We start from the raw sequence: 20,736 nt of genomic DNA on the forward strand, positions 1-20,736 counted from the left end.
AGGGACGACCCTGAAATTGGAGGGGGGAGGGGTAGATTTTTCAGACTTGCCAGCAAAGGAAAACACGACCCAGCTCTAGTTTCCAGTAGAAATAGACGAGGCAAAGGGCAGGGTTGTGCAGCTTGGCTTGGGGAAAGTGAGGCTCAAAAAAGGAGGAATTGAACTCAGGTCTCACGCCGGCGCTTTCAGCACTAGCTCCCTGTCCCCCTGTCCTTCCAAGCTCCATTTCCTCAATGCTTGCTCCAGGGAAGGCTTGGTTTGGTTTTTCCAACCACATCCTTCGCGCCCCCAGCCGAAAGAGCCTTTTGCCATTAGAGAGTCACAAAAACAGCTGGCAGCCACTGGAGAGCTGCCCATCTTTAATTAGCCTTATCCTAATGACAAATCACCTTGTTAGTTTAAACCCCACACCCTCCCTTAACAGTAAGTGCAAAAAAATCATTAGGAAGCAGACAGTTCTTTCCCTTGGCGCCATTCACGTGGCCTCCAAATTTGCAGGTGGATTTTCCTCCAATGCCCCCAGCTTCCTGCAAAGACATTTGGAAGCTGTTTGTTGGGTGAAACTGACAAGGGTCTGTATTTCCCCCCTCCCTAAGAGAAAAAAAAAAAAGACAGCTGTAAAAATTGACACTGGCGTAATTTGGGCTGAATCCGTCGCCTATGTCTACACAGCAGCGTTATTCCGAAATAACGTAGCGCACGTCCACACAGCAAGCCCGTTATTTCGAAATCACTTCACAACAGGCTTCTTACTCCGACTTCTGAGTAAGTACTCCCCATTTCCTGAGGAGCAAGGGAAGTCGGGGGACGAGGTCTCTATTTCAGAATAACTGCTGCGTAGACAGAACCAAAAGTCGAAATTAGCTATTTCGACTTAAGCGACGCAATTAGCATAGCTCAAGCTGCGGAGCTTGTTTCGAGGTTAGCCCTGCTGCGTAACTGTGCCCAAAGCGAATGATTAAGGACACAGAGGGGGAGCCGTGTGGGTCTGTAACCGAAAAAAAACCCAATAACAAATGGTCCTGCCACATCTAAGAGACGAACAAAAAATGCAGATGGTACCATGAGCTTTTGCGGGCACAAATTGCATCGCTTATTTCGGAGTTCATTTTGAAATCAATTTTTTCAAAATTAAAATAGGGCCCTATTCTGAAACATTCCTTCCTCCTCGTGAAACGAGATTTACAGGGATGTCAGAATCACGCGCCCCTTACATTTCGAAACAAGGGGCTTGCTCAAAAGATATGGAGCAGCTGTTTCGTGATAGCTCCGCAGCGTAAACATAGCCCGGCAGAGCTACACCGCCAGGTAAATATACCAGCTAGCCACGATGCACGCGCGTTTATAAATCAGTCAAAGGTCATGATTTTCAAAGGCATTAGGATTGTTTATTAGGCATATTATGGTAATGCTTAGGAGCCCAGTAAGAGCCTTGGGCCCAGCATGCCAGGCACTAAAACACGGAACAGTCATGCCCTAAATCCATGCCACTTTGGTCGGGTTTCAGTTTCTTCAGGCACCATTTTTGCGCCAATCTCCTCTTCCAAGGTTCACCTGCTACATGACATCCCGCCTGTTCCAGAGAGCGGAGTGCAAGGATTTGAAACACCAAAGCCGGCGTATCTAGCTGGGTGCAAGACAGGACTGAAAGTTCACAGCCTAGACAGTCAGCAGGGGGCGGTAGAGCTAATGACCCTGCCTGGCCTAGAAATCGATGCATTTCTCGTGCTCTCAAATCGTTCTGGGAAAAGTGGGGAGGGAAGGGGCAGAATCCAGCAAAGCTAGCCAATGAGAAAAGAGCGCATGGCCAGACAAGGCCTCTACCAGTCGGCTACAGCTTAGCTGGACTTGGATGGCTACGAGTGACGGGTCAATCTTTTGGCTTCCTCTAAAGGCACTTTTTTTTTTTTTTTTTAAAGCAAGAAGTTGGCTTCTCTTTATAGATTGCACGTCCCAACCTTGGGGTGACTCGCCGCTTTCCTTCACCCGCCACCACCCCGGGGCCAACCCGGTCTCCACAGCCGGGGCAGGACGCGATGAAGCGTTGCAGGGCTGGCCACGTCCCCCTGGGATACGCCTGACTCCTTTTGGATTCGAGGCCCGGGACCGCTAGGGGCAGCTGACACGATGAAGCGGATTCTCGGTTCAGGCCCCTTTAAAGCAGAATAAAGTGGGCGGAGACAAACACCTGCCTCCTCCCCATATAGGCAGGGGGCAGGGCCTCCCCCAGCCCGTGGGAAGCTAGAAGGGCAACAAACCTAGCGGATGGTGGGCGTGGCCAGATCATGTTGCATTATGGGTACTCCACGCTTTTGTGCAAGAGCATGAATTAGAGTAGCCCAGAGACTGCTCTAGCTGACACTAGGGACTAGGCACAACCCCAGAGGTAAGGGAGAAACTGACCATCATGCCCTGGTCCAGGCCCAGGCAGCTCCTGGTGGGGAATCCAATGAATCCCCCTCTTTCCAGGGTTAGCTAAGGCCCTTTGGCCAGGTCAAGCTTTGTGGCACACCTGGAAATAAACTGGGAGGCTTTGGGGTTGACGGGAAGTCAGATCCACAGATGCCAGGGAACTGGAAGGGGAGCAGGGCTCCTCACACCCTGGAATCTCAGCCTACAGCCAAGTCAGGCAGCTTGGGAGCTCCCTCCGGCGCTGATCCACAAGGCAGCCCTGCCTCACTAGCCCATCGGCGCACGGTCTGAATCAAACCATGCGAGAGCCTGAGGCCTCGATCCTGGAGCAAGCTCCAGCCTCGCCTCCATGAGATCAAGGTCTCAGCCAAGCCAGGTTCCAGCCTGGAACAGGATGGCTAATTGGGGGAGGGGAGGGGGGAAGTCTCTCTCTATTCCCCTGCCCTGTCCTAAAGTCCTCCCAGCCCAATTCCCCAGTGCCCTACCCCATTAGTCTAACCCCACTGAAACAGTCGCCGCCTGTGCGCAAACCAGACTGGCCTGATTTTCGCCCCGCACACACCAGTGCAAATAAATGGGAATTAAGAGGTTTGGTGCAATGGGAATCCAGAACCAGGATTTTTTGCTTTACGAGACTCCTAGCCCTGCAGGGGTTGACTCCAACCAACCCGATACATGGGAGGAATTCAATTTTCTCCCCAACCCATGGGCTTCTCCGCCTCCCCCTCCCCCGCCACCAGCCCTTTTGTAAATTACAGGCCAGATCCCCAGGTTCTGTAAATCAGTGTCACTGCATTGGAATCGATGGAGCAACACCCATTTACACCAGCACAAGGTCTCGCAGAACCTTGAGAACAGGGACAACTCCTCCTCCCAGTCAGACAAGCGTGAGCTGAGCCTCTCGGGATTTTCCCCTCTCCCCACACGCAAACGACTGAAGATTTTTGGTGCCTCCAGACTTGGGGTGCTCAATCACAGGCTCCTTAAAGGGACCGGCCCCTCCCACCCCCCAAACCTTTGAGGCAGGTCATGCTGGGCAAGTCCCCGAATTGCAGCACCTCCAAAGCAGGAGATGCTTTGAGGAAAGAAAAAAAAAAAACCCTCTCAGCACCCAATCCCCCGCTGCCTCATGCCTTCATTTTCACTGCCACCCCCCTCCCCCCAAAGGAGCATTCAACACTAGTGCAAACACATGCACGAAGGTCAGGCAGTGCACTAGCGCCCCCTGGCCACGTACAAGGTGTATGGCTCAGTGGGGAGCAGTCAGATGGGGCGGAGTTGCTTTGGAAGTGCTGATGCAGTGCCCCATGGGAGTTGTAGTTCACGGGCCTTAAAAGCTTCCATTCTCTCCCACCAGACAGGTTCCTTGATGAGAATCCCTGGTTAAGATACAGTCCAATGATGCAACTCCCCCACCAGGGAGAGTGTGGTGCATCATGGGAGATGTAGTCCAGCCAAGGAGGAGAGGAGGCGCACAAGGCATTTCAGAATCAAAGTAGCTCCAAGTTTTTGGTCAAGAGTGTTCAGGAAGTTAAAATTAACGGGAAAAAAAACCTGAAAAAAATCCAGTGGAAAAATAAATGGAATTCTCTCCTCCACCCCCACCACCTGTTTTACAGCATGAGAATTAATGTCCCTCACACCAACCGGCAGCAAAACCTGCGCACAAAACTTCCTGATATCTACCGCATCCCCTCCCCGCTCCCCTCCCAGCACCCCTCTCTGTCCCCTTCCAAACGCAGAGCGGTTGGCACTGATCTACATGGGGTTCCATGCCCTAGCCTTTTGCAAAGCTCAACCAGGGCCGGGTTAATAACAGACGCGCTCCCACGAGACACTGTGCACAGAGGCATCTAACCCCCTTTGGGTCCGCGGCACCCACACCAACGCAGTCAACGGAAGTCAGGACAGTTTTCGCCAGCTGCAGGGGCGGGGAGGGGAGGGGCTAGGCCTACCCCACTGCCTCCGAAGCCGGGTGGATGGGCTGGGGTGCCACATCCCAGGGACAGACGAACTGTGGAATGGGGCAAACCAGCAGGCAGATTCAGTGCAGAGCTGTCATAGGCAAACAGAAAACCCTGGGGCAGCAGCCCAAGAGATCTGTCCCTAAAACCTCCCCTTCTATTTGTCTATGACACCTGTATGACCACTGGAAGGGGGAGGGGGGGGGCGCGAGGAGAGGGAAGCCGCCGGTGGGCGGAGTCCGTTATCTAGCAAGAGCAGCTGCCAGACTGCGGGGGCGGGGTCTCCGTCAAGGTGCCGTTCTTGCTGTTGCCGACGAGCGTAGGGCTGGCGTCCAGGCTCTCGTTCATCTTCTCGCAGATAATGTCCACCAGGCGCTCAAAGACCTGTTTCACGTTGATGTTGTCTTTGGCGCTGGCTTCGAAGAATTCAAACCCTGGGGGGAGGGGGCGGGGAAGGAGAAGGAAGAGAAAGTGGGAGGAGGGGGGTGGAAAACACATGTTGGTAAATGTGGATTGCAAGTAACAACAGATCCATCAGCGGGATTCGAACACATGGCCGTCAGTATGAAACCCCCCCACCTCCTCACAGAGCAGTAACCCGCTTGCCAACCACCTACGGGAGAACTTGTGCCTTTTCACATGAACAGAGGAAGGCCGACTCCACCCGGCCGCTGGCAACTGAAACCAGACCCATTCGGACTGAAAATAAGGCGCCCGTTTCTAACAGGGAGGGGAATTTGCTACTGGACCAAGGGTGGATTTGCCATGACGGACACCCAGATTGGGCGTGTTTCTCAAAGACCATCTGGAGGGATTATTTGGGGGAAGTTCTCAGAATACATGATCCTGACGGTCTGTTCTTGCCTTGAATTCTAGGGGTACGTCTACACAGCAACATTATTTCGAAATAATGCCCAAATACTGTCAAGCTGGAGAAGCTTTTATCGGTTTCCCTGGGCCACTAGGGGGCAAGGGGGCACAAAATGAAAGAGTGTTAAGGGCACAGAGATGATCAGACAGGCCCCCTTCTGTTGATGGAAATTTGTGATTGGCCAGCCACCCCAACTCAATTTTTTGTCAGGGGGGGGGGGGGGGGAGAAATGACATTAAAACAGGGTAGAAAAAAAAAGCTATTTTTTTTTCTAAAAGGAAAAAAAAAAAATTTCCTCCCAAAATTTCCCTGCCTTTTATTAAAAATTACTCCCCCCCCCCCCCCCGACGTTTACTCCTGGGGTTTTGGAGCTGCCGACACCCCCCCCCCAGAATCCGTTTCATGCCCAGCCTGCTGTGGGGGAGGGAAGAAGGGACCCCTACCGAGCTCATCAGCCAGCCGCCTGCCGTCCTCCGTAGCCACCACCCGCTCGTCCTCCAGGTCACATTTGTTGCCTACCAGGATCACCTGGGCGTTGTCCCAAGAGTAAGTCTTGATCTGAGTCGCCCTATGGAGCAGAGGTGGGGATTGAACTAGCGCACAAGCCCTGCCCCCAGCTGTCAATCACCTTCACCCACCTTGACTCCTCCCCTTCACCCACCTTGACTCCTCCCCTTCACCCACCTTGACTCCTCCCCTTCATAAAAGTCACTATGGCAAACCCCGTGCGCCTGCTCTTGCTGGGGACCAAAAGGGTCGTGAGCCGCACCACCAGAGATTTGCACTAAAATAGGCCCTTCCGTGGGAGGAAAGCAACCGTCCTAGCACCCTGCTCCGACCACTAGACCCTGCTCTTGGAGCTATCAACTCAGGCTCTTTGCAGATTCAGGCACCAGTGAGAGCTAACTTCCCCCACCGAGATCTTGACCTCGATCCCTCTGACCAACGTTCCCACTAATTTCTTCCATCCATGTGTGGAATAATTTGTATGTGCGCCGAGGCATATGTGGATGTGCACCATCAGTAGAAACACAGGCTGTGGGTGCTGTGCTAATCAGATGGGCAGCACCTGAATGTCTCCTGGGTGGCCACCCAAGCACCCAGTCTACAGGGAACACTGGCTGTGACACCCCACCCCCCGACTACCGGTATCGTCTGTCAGCTCTGGACACAACTAGCTTTCTTGGTACAGACCCCAGTGCAAGGGAACGTGGCGTCTCCTACCAGTCCTGCACGGCACTGAAGGAGTCCTGGTTGGCGATGTCGTACATCAGCAGAAAGCCCATGGCGCCCCGGTAATAGGCCGTCGTGATCGTCCGGTATCTCTCCTGCCCAGCTGTGTCCTTTAAACAATCCCGGTCCCGCCCCAGCACAAATTAGAGCCACTTCTTTGCAAGATCCCAGCTGCACAGGGGACGATTTCAACTCAGAGGACCCATTTCCCACTTGATTTGATTCCTGCCACAGACCCCCCCCCCCCCCCGTGCCTAAGTTTCCCCACCTGTAAAACATGGGAAAATCCAGCGAAAGCAGCACTCAGCTGGTGTAACCCACCTGGGTCCTAGCTTGGCGGGGGGCGGGAAGTTAACATCACTCGCCTGCAGAGTGCTGACTAGCAGAGCTCCTCCAGTGGATGTCTGGAACAGGGCAACTAGCCTTAGGACGGACAGAAGAACCGGGGCAGGGGAGGGGCGGTTAGCCTGGGGAACTCACTGCCCATTGATGGGATCAACACTCCCGTTTGTGCCCGCAGCACCTAGCACAATGGGATTCCAGTACTCCAAAGTACTACCGTAATACACCTAATAACATACAGCACCCAATCCATTGTGTCCCAGGCCATAACTGGGACTCCTGGGTGCTACCTTAATACATCTATTTATTGACCTCAAGGGTGGGGGTGGTGCAGGCAGAGTCTGTAGAGAACTGGCATCTGTCCATCCTTAGTTAATTAATCCTTCCCCATTCAGCTGCGTCCCCTTATATTGAAGCATATGCTTAAGTACTTATTTATGAGGCGGATTGTGCTAGTGCCTCAGCGGCCCAGGAACCCAGACTGTACATCCGCAGAACAAACAGATGGCCCCGGCCCCAAAGAGCTTCCGACGTCGCCAAGCAGCGGAGTGACTCCAGTGAAGCCACGCTGAAGAGCTAAGCACCTGCTACCGTAATATCGCTCCCACACGCGCCCCTGATCTAACAGCCCCATCCCTCCTAGGCATCAGGTCACTAACGCTGGACCCGCAGGTCCTCCTGCCAACCACAGTGGGAGAAGAGGTTGTGTAGGAAACATACTAGGCCAATGTGCCCTGAGAGCTGTGGAGTTACTATCTGCGGAGATTCAAGCTGCAGCAAGTATGGAGACCGCCCAGCCTTAGGAACCAGTATAGTAGGGCTCCATCTATCCAGTCAGCCCTTCTCCAATGGTATTATCTGGTGGCAGTGAGTTCCGCAGATTAACCACATTGATAGAGGTAGAGAGTAAATGCGGAGGCAGAGGTAATTCAGGGTTCTGGGGTGGGCAGTAGTAGGCTGGCGCAGTTCCCACCATAGGAAAAAAACAGTGGCAATGAGTTCCACAGGTAAACCCACAGAATTAAAAGGGAGACAAAGTAGGGCTGTCAGGCTGTGGGGGGAGAAAATCCTGAGGTTGGGGGGGGCAATAACTTTTTTTGGGTGGCGAGTTTGGAGGATGGTGCCCCAGTGACATTTACCGGCGTCAAGGTAACGCCAGCGGCTGCCGGAGCCAAAGCACACAAGGGCCGGGGGCGTTGTCATGGTGACCACAAGAGGCCTTCAGGAGCCAAGCGACTCCCCCACTCCGGACGCCCGACAGCTGCCGTGTGGGGAGGGCTGTTTACCCTCAGCTCCAGCGCTTAACGACTCGGCCACAGCCAGAGATAACCGGGACAGAACGTGCTGGTCCGGTCCTACCACCTGGTGCCGTGGGATAGCGCAGCTGGCTGGGCCTCAGCAGCACAGGGGCCAGATCCCCACGCGGGTGTAAAGCGACCTAGCTCCATGGACACGAGGCCGATTCACACCAGCGGGGGGCCGGCTTCCGTGGTCAGAGAGTCTTAAAAAGTCTCATTCTCCGCAGGCTGTGACATGGGGCCTTTCCCCTCTGGGGCCCTGGTGCTGATCGGCCCCAGGGTGGAATAAGGAAGGAGGACATAGGGTCTTCCCCCTCCAATGGGCATTGGGGGGGGGATAGCTCAGTGGTTTGGGCATTGGCCTACTAAACCCAGGGTTGTGAGTTCAATCCTCAAGGGGGGGCCATTTAGGGATCTGGGGCAGATCTGTCAGGGATGGTATTTGGTCCTGCTGTGAGGGCAGGGGAGTGAACACACTAGGAGGGCAGGGACCAGCTGGCTGCCTTGGGGTGGGGAAGTCAGGCCTTTTCCTCGTACGGCTGCAGTCTGCTGCACAGAACGGTTTCCCCCAAAAGGAGGAAGGAAGGACGATTTTTAAAGGAAGTGGTGCAGGACTCCAGTGATTACGGTAACAGCTCCTCATGCCCTGTGGTGGGAGGCATGCCAATTTCACACCCATGCACCACCCACATGAAGTTCTGGTCCACTCCCTGCAGCAGGAGCAGGCCCAATCCCCCACGATGCAGGGCAGAATTTCTCCAGCTGCCAGTCCTCTGCCCCCTGCCCATACAGAACCCCAACAGAAAAGGGGGCTGGCAGAAGGAATATGCCCTGGTATGGAAGGCTTGGGGTAGCTGGTTATCCGCATGCCCAGGAACACAGAGCAGCTCTGGGGAGGCACAAAGTTTGCCCCTAGTTGTTCATAGGACTAAGAGCAGCACCCAGCAAGGAAAACTGAAAGGAAAAAGGTCATCGACCCTCATGCTTCAGGGCACAGGCTGATCCTGGTTTGGGGTCAGGAGGAATTCACCTGGAGTTTAGTTCTGCCCAGCCTGGGGCAGTGGGCTGGGCTGCTCTCCCCAGTGTCTGGCGTGGACGCTGGAATATAGAGGATGCTGGATCTGTTCTGACCTGGGACCCCGATTGCTAGAGATTATTATGGGATTCAGGGCCACGCCCTGAACCGCTGGGACCCTCGGCCCCACTCTCCATCCAACCTCCGCCCCCGCCGGCGCTCACCCAGATCTGCAGCTTGACCCTCTTCTCGTTCCGATAGACCGTCTTGACCTTGAAGTCGATGCCCACGGTGCTGACGAAGGCCGAGGTGAAGGAGTCGTCCGCGTAGCGGAACAGGAAGGACGTCTTCCCCACGCTGCTGTTCCCGATGATCAGCAGCTTGAACATGTAGTCGAAGTTCTGGTCGGCGGCATCTTTCTGGGCCTGCCGGGTGTCGTTGGCAGAGGCCATCTGGGTGGGGGTGGGAGGAAAAGGGGGCGTCAGCCTCAGGAGGGCCTGTCAGGACACGGTTCCACTGCCAGTTCCGGGTGGGGAGTGGAGCCTAGCAGTTAGATTTGGGGGGAGTTGGAGGATAGGACTTCTGGATTCTCTTCCAGCTTTGGGAGGAGTCTAACGGTGAGAGGTGGGGGAAGGCAGGACTCGTGGGTTCTATCTCCAACTCTGAGAGGGGAGTGCTGGCTAGTAGTTAAAGCAGGGGATCGTGATGGGAGTCAGAACTCCTGGGTCTCGTTCCCAGCTTTGCTAGGGACTTGACTAACTTTGAACAAGCCACACTGACTTGCTTTCCCCCCTTTTCCCCCCAAGAAAGGCAAATACCATCTGCCAGCCAGTGACAAGGCTAAGAAAAGCACAGAGAGAAATTCCCCCCACCCGGGGAGCTAGGACACGCAGCACGCTGAGGTCTCCAGAAGTGAGGCTATAACCCGATAACAGGTGTGGTTTTTTTTTTTGGGGGGGGGGGGGAGGAAGAAGAGGCTCCCTACGGGATTCAATCAAAGTTCTTCCTCCTCCTCACAGCCCTTTCTGGGAACAGCCGATCATCAGGGATCCCCAGCCTGGAAGTTAACGTGCAAATCATCACCGGAGCTTCGAACCAGTCTCTCTTCTGCGTACGCCCAGAGCTGTGCCAGGTCCCCTCGCCACTACCGTAAGCCACCTAACAACTAGCCACCCCCGGGCTCTAAATCCCAGCTCCAATTCGCTGAATGACCTTGGGCAAGTCACTTCCCTGTGCCTCAGTTTCCCTTCTCAGTCTCAAGTCATTCCCAAGAGAACCCAGGAGGACTGGGCCAGGCCTCCCCGCCCTCCTGGTGCCAGGCGCTGTACGTTGTTAGGGACGTGCCCAGGAGTCCCAGTGTCTCAGATGCTCTACAAAGACAGAGCAGGGTAATTAGCACCTTCAGGGTCCGTACAGCAACCTCCTCAGAGCTCTGACTTAGACCAAGCGGGAGAAGTCAGCCCGCTGCTCAGGGATGTGCTAATTGCCTGTTTCCTGTTGCTCCCTGCCTGCCCTTCTCCTCCAGGCCTGGCGGGATTGTTCTGCTCCTGGGGCTAGGAGGTGCCACATTCGGGCGGGGTGCGCTGTGTGGGGGAGGATTTCTCAGCTCAAACACAGCTGTTTGCTAACTGGGAAGGGGCAGGAACTGTGGCTTTGGCCTCTCACCTGCGGTCAAACCAAAGCAAAACCTGTTTACCTAAAGGGAGAAGGATGAACACCCTCCCCAGGCAGGCGTGGGGTGCAGCGATTGGGCTGCAGGAGATCTGGGATCAAATCTTCCTTTGCGGCTTGCTGGCTATGTTCAGAGCTGGCATAAGTGGGGAGGCCAGGTTCCAGTGTGGCCTAGGGGATCGGGTTCCCCTTCCCCCACCCAAGCAGTTTTTTGAGGCGGAATTGGGTTTTTCGACTAAATGACATTTTTCCAGAAACGTACCTGCTTCCTGCAGAAAAACCCCTTTTCTCCCCATCACAAATCAGAATGCTAACAATTTCATAATGTACCACCTCCACTCCCTGGGCAGGTTACCTAGTTGGTTCATGGGAACTGTAGTCCCGCCATACAAAGCTCAGCTCAGAGCTCCCACCACACCACATCACACCACACGAGTGAATTTAGCTTGGTGGAACTGGGGCAGTCTCTTAAGAAATCAGCGTGCATCGGGGGGGGCCCACTCCCAGTCAGAGTCAGCATGGAGGGCCCCCAGCATGAGCTGAAGGGCCCAATCCTTCAGCAGCCCTTCCATCTCCGTGCAGGGCTCCAGGACCCATCCCGCCTCCCTCCGCCCCCATCCCCTAGGCCACACTGGAACCCACCGCACCCCTTCCGGGCAGCCCTATCCTGCCTTCTGAGTGCTAGAACCGGTTCCTGCACTGGGGCAGCCTGTGTGGTCTGGCTGGCTGGCCCCAAAGCGGGGGGGACTGAGGCCACGAACACATGGAAACGAAATGCCCCCTTCCCCTGCAGAGCGGGCAGACAGGGTTAAACGCCGCCGGGCAGGAGCCAGCAAGACTGACTTCCTAGCGGCTCTCACCAAGGCCCCGTGAGTCACGCTCCCCGCCCCCGCGCCAGCAGGTCAGAACAGCCACTGCTGTGCCAGGGCCTCCCGCCCAACCCGCTCGACCGGTTTGCGTGGCTGCCGCTGAGGACCAGCCAAGTGAAGTAACCGCTCTGGTTCTCCAACTTGTGCTGACAGCTGAGCTCTGCCCCTCTAGAGCTGTTAGATGGGGCCATGGAGAGGACACCAGGCTAGGGCTCAAGGCAGCTGGGCTGTAGTCCCTGCTCTGCCAGGGCCCTGGGGTGAGGCATGTCCCCATTTCGTGCCTCAGTTTCCCCCTCTCGTGCTTTCCTTGTTTAGACAGCGAACTCTTTGGGACAAGACTGTCTGGCCAAGTGTCTATGAGGCGCCCAGCACAAAGGGGGTTCTCTCTGCCAGGGTGCAGGCAGCATCCAGCGTGAAGGGGCCCTCCAATCTCCATCGGGGTGCTGATTTAGGTCAGGATCTATGTCTGGTTGACTATTACCACCTGTATTGACTATTAAGCTGTTTTCTGAGGGAAAATGGGGGGGGGGGGGGTTGGACATTGGATTTTTTCAATAACAAACCAGAATGCCCCAAACACAAACTATTTATGTTTGCAGCTGCCATCACAGGGACTGGGAGTTGTAATGCCCCATTCTATCCGATGGCCCCATTCTACCTGCTGGCTCTTGCTGTCCGTGGGACTACATCACCCATGATGCACCAGGGCCAGGGGCTCCCATGATGCACCACTCCGCTCACTAAGAGGGTTACCCAGCTGGTGGAGGAGAGCTGGAGTCCCACAAAACAGAGCTAAGCTCACGGCTCCCACCACAGCACCTGTTTTTCTGCACTGGCTTCGCGGGACAGGGGCGGTCTCTAATAATACGGGTGCGCAATAACGTGTCAGCACAATATGGGCCCAGATCTCAGGATCTGCTACACGATTGTCATCCTCCAGAAATACTGGCTGTGACATCAGCATTAAAACCAAGCTCTTGGCCGGATACGAAAACATCCAGCGTATCCTCCCCAGACGTACAGCCCTCCCTCTCACAGGGCAGAGCACACAGCCCGAGAATTCACAAGGAAACCGGCTAATTCATTTAGGAACGAGAGTTAATCGAAAACTGGGTCCTGGAAGAGGCTGAGCCAGGCTCTTTATCCTTTGGGAGCCCTGGATAACGCAACTGCCTCAAACCCCCTGTCCCAGGAAGCAAAGTTGTTAACAATCGTTGCAACTCATAACTCTGATCATAACAGGGCCGTTGTGACATCAGAGGATAGCTTAACCAATCCCTGCCCTTCTTCCGCTAAATTTGCATGCCACGATGTCGTTGGGAGGAGGGAGATTGGCAGCAAGAGTTTGGTGGGTTGCGTGGCCAATCACAGCTGTTTAAAGAGCCTGACTCCATGTTAGTTGGGCAGCATGGCACGGCTGCTTCCGTCCTGCTGCGCATGGAGGCAGTGCTGCTGGGGGAAACTGAGGCAGGGGAAACCCTAAGCTCATAGAGTCACTGGGACTCACTGAGCTTTTTCCATCCAGAGTGATGAATTAATCCAATAGTGCCCAACCTTTTTGAGCATACAGACCTCTTTTCCATCTATTAAAATTTCACAGACCTCCCCCACCCTCCCTAGGGGAGAAAAAAGAAAAGGAGAAGGAAAGCAAACTAAGCATCTGGCCCACTGTGATAGGCCCGATCCTTATTTTTAAACTTTCAACAGACCCCCTGCAGGACCGTCACGGACTACCGGGGTCCTGCAGGCTACAGACTGGGAACCACTGAGGAAGGGTATTGGATGGATGGGTAGGGCAGTCGGGCGGTGGCATAGAGCAGCCCATGGCAGGGTGTCTGCTAGGTGGGTGCGCAGCACTGCATGGCTTTGCTAGGGACTGGCACAGCGACTGGCAGAGTGGCACGGCTGGGAGCTGGCACGCAGCCATGCTGCAGCAAGGCACAGACAGGGCACGTGCGCGCCAAGAACCGTGCGCCGCCGACCAGAGCAAAGCTAAGCAGAGTGACTAACCGGGGCTGGATCCGTAGCAGCCTGGACGCCCAGGCCTGACTCACTGCCTGGGCTCTCTGCCCTGCCCGGCGGAGACTCGGGTGCAAGAATAAGAGCAAGGGGATGGGGGAAGAGGGAAGCACTATGCCCTGAGAGCGCTGCACGGTTCCTATCCCCACGCCCGGTCTCACAGCAGGGTGAAGCTCCAGGCCAGGCTCCCCGCTGGAGCCAGCGCAGCCAGGCCCTCTCCGCCAGCTGGGATCTGGCGCTTTGTACACGTTGACTGGCAAAGCCGAGGGCGTGTTTACTGAAGGCTCGGAGAGGGGCCGCTCCCTGGCAGCTCCGGGAGAGCTGCCATTCACAGCCGGAGCGCGCCCAGGCAGCGCAAGGGCCCAGCTGCTGGGACACGCCGATGCCCCTGCGTGGCTGATCTTAGCCCTAGGCGCCACCTCTTACGGGCGACCCATTCATCTACCAGGTCTCAGCTGCGCCTCGGTCCAGTGCCCCATAATGCCACCCCTTGTGCATGGGGCAGGCTCTGCAACCCTCTGCAAGACCTCCACATGCTCCTGTTTCCCACTCCCCTGGAAAACAGAGGCCCATCTCCCCCCACCCCTGACCCGCCCTTCTCCCCCAGCAGAGATTGAGAGCCCCACTGTGCTGCACCAGGGCAGGGTTGAGCTGGAGAGCAGACAGCTGTTCCAGCACTGGGCGAGGAGTCCCACATGCCCCACCCCAGAGGCAGCTGCATCTCCTGGGCAAGGAATCCCTGTTCGAACAGCCCTAGGGCACCACCCCAGAAGCAGATGCACCTCCCCACCCCAAGAGGCACTTCTGACACTGAAGGGAGGGGCACGGCAGAGTTCCTCACACAGCAGCAAGATGCAGCCACTTCTGGGGCGAGACATGGGAGCTGCTTCTCCAAGGATCCTTCCCCCAGCGCCCTTATCCACAGGGGGTGATTCTAGTGGGGGCATTTTCCACTGCCTCTGCACACTCTAAAGGGGCCTGAGCACAACAGGAGGCAGCACCTTGAAGGGACTAATGTGGATGGACCCAGGCTGGGGGGCCTGGGATACTTCCAGCTCCCAGGTGGGTAGGAAATGAACCTCAGGCTGGCCAAGAAACCCACCCAAGCCCAGCTCCCACACCCAGAGAGATCTGCTCTACCTGGCTAGAAACTGCAGCCTCTCGGCTGCCCGGAAAATCCTGCTGTGTTATCTCTTCCACGCAGGAGAGCCCAGACCGGAAGGGGCCCCGGGCTATGACAGCTCAACTCAGCCACCTGCCTGCCCCATCGGGGCCGTCCCTGCAGGTGACAGTCCCCCAAGGCGCCTGTATTGCAGAAGAGCTGGGATGAGGATAGACAAGGATCTCCCTGATGCTGAAACGCAGCTGCCTGGGGGAGGAGGGGCGTGGACGGTGACGGCTGTTTATTCAGGGATCCTTCACCGAGAACCACAATGCAGCAGCGGGGCGGGGGGGCAGCGACTGTTTAGACAGGGATGCCTCCCCCAGCGTGGAGATGCAGCTGCCTCTGGGCTGGGGCACAGCAGCTGTTTAGTGGGTGAGGCATCCCTGTCTACTGAGGGATTGGGGCTGGGCCGTGACCTGGGGTGCTTAAACAGGGTTCCCTCCCATAGAGCGGAGATGCAGCTGCTTCTGGGGTGGGAGCCGGCAGCTGCTTCACACCCCACAAGCAGCGGGGACCCCATGCCCAATGGAAGCGCTGGGGGGAGCACTTCAAGGGGCAGCATTGACTCCCGTTTAACACCCTCTTGTATAAAGGGCCACAGCACCTTGCTGGCTGGATGCTCGGCTCCATGGGAGCCTGCTGAGAGGGGAGCATGGCCGGAGGGAGGCATGCCAGAGTCTTCAGAACACATTTTAACTGGGGGGGGGGGGAGGGGAGGGATCTGTCCGGGCCCTGCTGGATTCACATCCCTCCAGCTTCCCCCCAATAATTTTGGGGGGCTCCAAAGCCCCCCCGCCATTCTGCCTGCAGTGGGAAGGAGACACTTGGCTAGGCACTGACATTTTCACCCACCAATGGCCACTGCATCCAGGGGGTGTGTGTGTGTGTGTGTGTGTGTGGGTGGGTGTGTGGGTGTGTGGGTGTGTAGGGGGGGAGGGTAATGATTCTCCATCAACCGTCCCGCCCTCCGTGGAGAAATGCCAGACACCAGAACCGGCCCCAGCCATGAAAGCAACCGGAGGCTCCCTGCCAGCTGCTGGCACAGATGCTCGGTAGCAGGCCTTACACTGCTGCAAGCCAGTCAATACCCGGCCAATTCTGCAGCCAGAAAAGCCCAGTGAGAGAAGGGCTCCGACTCATCCACCTTGCAAGATCTCAGGGTCTTTGCTCCTGCACAGCTACCTGGGATGCTACCTCTAGCTAGGCACGATTTGCACCCAGGAAGCACCAGCTACGTGTCCCTACGCCCCCGACACTGCCCCAGCACCTGCTGGCTCATTCCCCAAGATCTGGTGTCCGCTGGCAGGAAAAGCCCCCCCGTGCCAGCCGCGCTGAAGGGCAGATCGCTAGGGTGCGAATGGCGCTGCTCACTCCGCAGCCCCTGCGAGCGCTGGTTCAAAGCCACCCCAGGCAAGGTCCCTCCTGTGAGAGCTAGGGCTGGGAGGTGCAAAGAGGCAGGATATCCTGTGGTTAGCACACTGGCCCTTCTTGGGAAACGTGGGGTCATTTCCCCACTCGGCTACAGACAGTCGGAGTGATCTGGGTCAATTCACCGCAACGTGCCTCAGTTTCCCCATCTGGAACAGGAGGGGCATATCACTCACTTGCCTCACGGGGGGAGGAGGCTGGGTGGATACATACACTAACAATGGGTAGGTACCCAGATACTGCAGTGATCAGGGCCAGCTAAGTACCTTGACTAGCTACACACTGGTTCAAGTCGGTGCCCCCTACCTCAAGGAACCGAGCCCAGGGCCCCACGCTGCCCTACTCCTCCTCCCCTCTTCCTGCAAGAGACCCTGCCCGAAGAGACTCAGCGGGCAACAGGATCGAACCTAGATCCACAGCACCATCCACTGCAGGTGGCAACATACATAAGCAGAGCTTAGTTTGCGGACGGAGCTTGGAAGGGCCCCTCCCTCCAGTGCAGCATTGGGGGAAGTGGGAATTCGGCAACTGGTACGGTGCCCGCTCGGCAGCGAGATTTGCGCCGCGTCGCCAGGAGGGGTGCGCAGCCGCCCGGCGGGGCAAAAACTCCCCCGGCTAGGGGAGGCCTCAGTTCTGCAAGAGATGGGAGCTGCCCTGCCAGGTAGATGCCCTGGCCATTATGGGCATCCTGTCTCACCCCCCCCTCCCCTCCACATGGCTCCTGTTTCGTGACAGAGACCTTGCCCCTCCCTTCCGAGTGAGCAGTGCACGTGGACCAGGAGGCAGGCACTGGGGGGGGGGGCGCACAAGCTCTACCCAACAGGGGGACTAAGTTCCCTTCGCCCATATTGTGGGCCTGCCCCCGTCACTGAGAGCAGCCACAGGGCTGCTGCAATTTCTGCCCCACCCCCAGGAAATGGAGAACTGCACAGGGCAGGCCGGCCATGCCCCTGGGGACCAGTGCAGGGTCCCTGGGGGTCAGAGACACCCTCCTGCAAGGGGGGAGGGGAGGAGGACTCTGGAGGGGACCCTTCGAGAGACAGGTGCACCGGACTAGACCCGCTTCTCCATGTGTCACGGGGATGAATGGGAACCCAGCCGGCCCGCAGCCCCAGGCGCCTTCTGGCCACCCAGAGATCCCCAGACCCAAGGCGAATTGGCCCGGAGGCAGGTCGCCACCTCAGGCGTGCCCAGGAGCACGTCAGAGAGGAGCCGCCATTCCCGGGAGTGTGCCCTGCTGCTCCCTGGCTGGGAAGTGGCTGATTGCTTCCTGCCAGCCTCCCGGCTGCTGTTTTATTGCCGGCTTCCTGCTGGCTTATCAGTGGAAACGGACTTGGCAAGGTTCCTGCCCCCCAGCCAGGCACCCCCACAATCAGTGACCTCCCCCCCCAGCCAGGCACCCCCACAATCAGTGACCTCCCCCCCCCAGCCAGGCACCCCCACAATCAGTGCCCCCCCAGCCAGACACCTTCCCAATCAGTGACCTTCCCCCCAGCCAGGCACCCCCACAATCAGTGACCTTCCCCCCCAGCCAGGCATCCCCCCCAGCCAGGCACCCCACAATCAGTGACCTCCCCCCACCAGCCAGGCATCCCCCCCAGCCAGGCACCTCCACAATCAGTGACCTCCCCCCCCAGCCAGGCATCCCCCCCAGCCAGGCACCCCCACAATCAGTGCCCCCCCCAGCCAGACACCTTCTCAATCAGTGACCTCCCCCCCCAGCCAGGCACCCCCACAATCAGTGACCTCCCCCCCCAGCCAGGCACCCCCACAATCAGTGACCTCCCCCCCCAGCCAGGCACCCCCACAATCAGTGACCTCCCCCCCCAGCTAGGCACCCCCACAGCCAGGCACCCCCACAATCAGTGACCTCCCCCCCCAGCCAGGCACCCCCACAATCAGTGACCTCCCCCCCCCAGCCAGGCATCCTCCCCAGCCAGGCACCTTCCCAATCAGTCCCCCCCAAACCCAGCTCGCCCTAAGGGCCAGGAGCTCCCAAAGGGCTCAGCAGCCAGGGGAACCCGGGAACAGGCGAGTGACCCCAATCTACCGCCGCGGATCTAACCCGGTTCCTCTCTGGCCGTAGCCCCCGGAGTCCTCATGGAGCCTGGGACAAGCTCCCCCGTGCCCGGCGCTGCCCAGCCCGGGCCCCCTATGCCGAGCCGGCCCCCGCACGAGGAGAAGCTTCGCTCGCCCGGTCGCTGAACCCCGGAGGAGCGAGACGCCCCGGCCCGGGCCGCGCCCCGAACCCGCCGCGGTACCTCGGCAGGTGCGCGGGTCTCCCTGGCGGGGGCTGCTCCCCAAGCGCAGCCGGATCCGCGGCGCCTCTCGGGCTGATGTGGCTGCACCGGGCGCGCCCCCCCAGCCCGTGTGACGCGCGAGCGGGGCCGGGTTTGCAGCAGCGCGCACCGGCCCCACCTGCGGCCTGGCGGGGCCCGCTGCGCGCGCGGCGCGAGACCGGGGGCCGGATCCGGCGGGTGTCAATCCGGATCGCTCCATTGGAGTCAGCGGGGCCAGATTCCCAGCTGGTGTCAATCCGGATCGCTCCATTGGAGTCAACGGGACCAGCCCCCCAGCTGGTGTAAATCCGGATCGCTCCACTGGAGTCAGCGGGGCCAGATTCCCAGCTGGTGTAAATCCGGATCACTCCATTGGAGTCAACGGGGCCAGCCCCCCAGCTGGTGTAAATCCGGATCGCTCCACTGGAGTCAGCGGGGCCAGATTCCCAGCTGGTGTAAATCCGGATCGCTCCATTGGAGTCAACGGGGCCAGCCCCCCAGCTGGTGTAAATCCGGATCACTCCACTGGAGTCAACGGGGCCAGCCCCCCAGCTGGTGTAAATCCGGATCGCTCCATTGGAGTCAACGGGGCCAGCCCCCCAGCTGGTGTAAATCCGGATCGCTCCATTGGAGTCAACGGGGCCAGCCCCCCAGCTGGTGTAAATCCGGATCACTCCATTGGACTCAACGGGGCTAGCCCCCCAGCTGGTGTAAATCCGGATCGCTCCATTGGAGTCAACGGGACCAGACCCCCAGCGGGTGTAAATCTGGATCACTCCACTGGAGTCAACGGGGCCAGCCCCCCAGCTGGTGTAAATCCGGATCGCTCCATTGGACTCAACAGGGCCAGCCCCCCAGCGGGTGTAAATCCGGATCGCTCCATTGGAGTCAACGGGGCCAGCCCCCCAGCTGGTGTAAATCCGGATCGCTCCATTGGAGTCAACGGGGCCAGCCCCCCAGCTGGTGTAAATCCGGATCGCTCCATTGGACTCAACGGGGCTAACCCCCCAGCTGGTGTAAATCCGGATCGCTCCATTGGAGTCAACGGGACCAGACCCCCAGCGGTGTAAATCTGGATCACTCCACTGGAGTCAACGGGGCCAGCCCCCCAGCTGGTGTAAATCCGGATCGCTCCATTGGAGTCAACGGGGCCAGCCCCCCAGCTGGTGTAAATCCGGATCGCTCCATTGGAGTCAGCGGGGCCAGATTCCCAGCTGGTGTAAATCCGGATCGCTCCATTGGACTCAACGGGGCCAGCCCCCCAGCTGGTGTAAATCCGGATCGCTCCATTGGACTCAACGGGGCTAGCCCCCCAGCTGGTGTAAATCCGGATCCCTCCATTGGAGTCAACGGGGCCAGCCCCCCAGCTGGTGTAAATCCGGATCGCTCCATTGGAGTCAGCGGGGCCAGACCCCCAGCAGGTGTAAATCTGGATCACTCCATTGAAATCAATGGAGCCAGCTTCCCAACTGGTTTTTAAACTGGCTCCCCTGTGAACCAGCTCCTGCCTGGCACCTCACGCTGCTGCTTCTGATAGAGACACAGCAGCGCGGGGTGGCGGGGGGCTCCCCGGGGGTGGGGCTGGAGCGCACTGGCTGCCAGCCCCACCCCCAGAGACTATAGGCCAGTCGACTAACCGATAAGAATTCATGAGGTTACTGGGCTATTCAATTAACTGATATTTAACATCCCTAGGCCAGACCCCTGGCTGGTGTAAATCAGGGTAGCTCTACTGGAGTCAATGGGGCCCGATCTCTACTAGGCATAAATCGGCCGGGCCCCATTGCAGGGACGCTCGTTTACCCCACCGTAGAATGTAGCCTGTTGGCACCGTGGCTGCGAGACACGGGAGGTGCAGAGACAGGGGGAGGGCCAGGAGTTCGCTCACTTTTGTGTTTTCATCTCTCCCAGCTCAGCACGACCAGAAAGTTCAAGACTCCTGGATTCCCAGCAGGACAGCCGCAGTCCCGTGCTCTCTGGGGGGGAAGCCGCTGTCCCTCTAAACAACTTTTTAAAAAATGTTGAACCAATTTCTCTCTGGTCGTTGCTTTCCCGGGATACAGCTAGAGGAGGTGGAGAAAACAACCCTTCCTGGGATGGTACCATGTGACTCTGCTTTACACACAAAACCAGTGGGAGACGTAACAGGCTGCACCCTGGGGCCCAAGGT

General features: G+C 57.7%; 1 protein-coding gene across 4 annotated transcripts; it reads right to left on the reverse strand.

Moving 5' to 3' along the window:
• Window positions 1–1,363: 1,363 nt before the first annotated feature.
• RAB3D (RAB3D, member RAS oncogene family) lies at window positions 1,364–18,706 on the reverse strand. Of its 4 annotated transcripts, XM_075902322.1 has the most exons (6): window positions 18,549–18,699; window positions 14,835–14,999; window positions 9,360–9,587; window positions 6,472–6,590; window positions 5,691–5,815; window positions 1,364–4,810 (listed from the first exon to the last, which is right to left on the reverse strand). In XM_075902322.1, the coding sequence occupies exons 3-6, from the start codon at window positions 9,585–9,587 to the stop codon at window positions 4,623–4,625; spliced, it is 660 nt and encodes a 219-aa protein (XP_075758437.1). In that variant the 5' UTR covers window positions 14,835–14,999; window positions 18,549–18,699; the 3' UTR covers window positions 1,364–4,622. The 4 variants fall into 4 exon arrangements, with proteins under 4 accessions (XP_075758437.1, XP_075758436.1, XP_075758439.1 ...); XM_075902321.1 differs by lacking the exon at window positions 14,835–14,999 and having other exon boundaries at window positions 18,549–18,706; XM_075902324.1 differs by lacking the exons at window positions 14,835–14,999; window positions 18,549–18,699 and adding an exon at window positions 12,495–12,857.
• Between the last annotated feature and the right edge of the window lie 2,030 nt (window positions 18,707–20,736).

This window comes from Pelodiscus sinensis, chromosome 19, assembly GCF_049634645.1.
Source record: "Pelodiscus sinensis isolate JC-2024 chromosome 19, ASM4963464v1, whole genome shotgun sequence".
Lineage (NCBI taxonomy): Eukaryota > Metazoa > Chordata > Testudines > Trionychidae > Pelodiscus > Pelodiscus sinensis.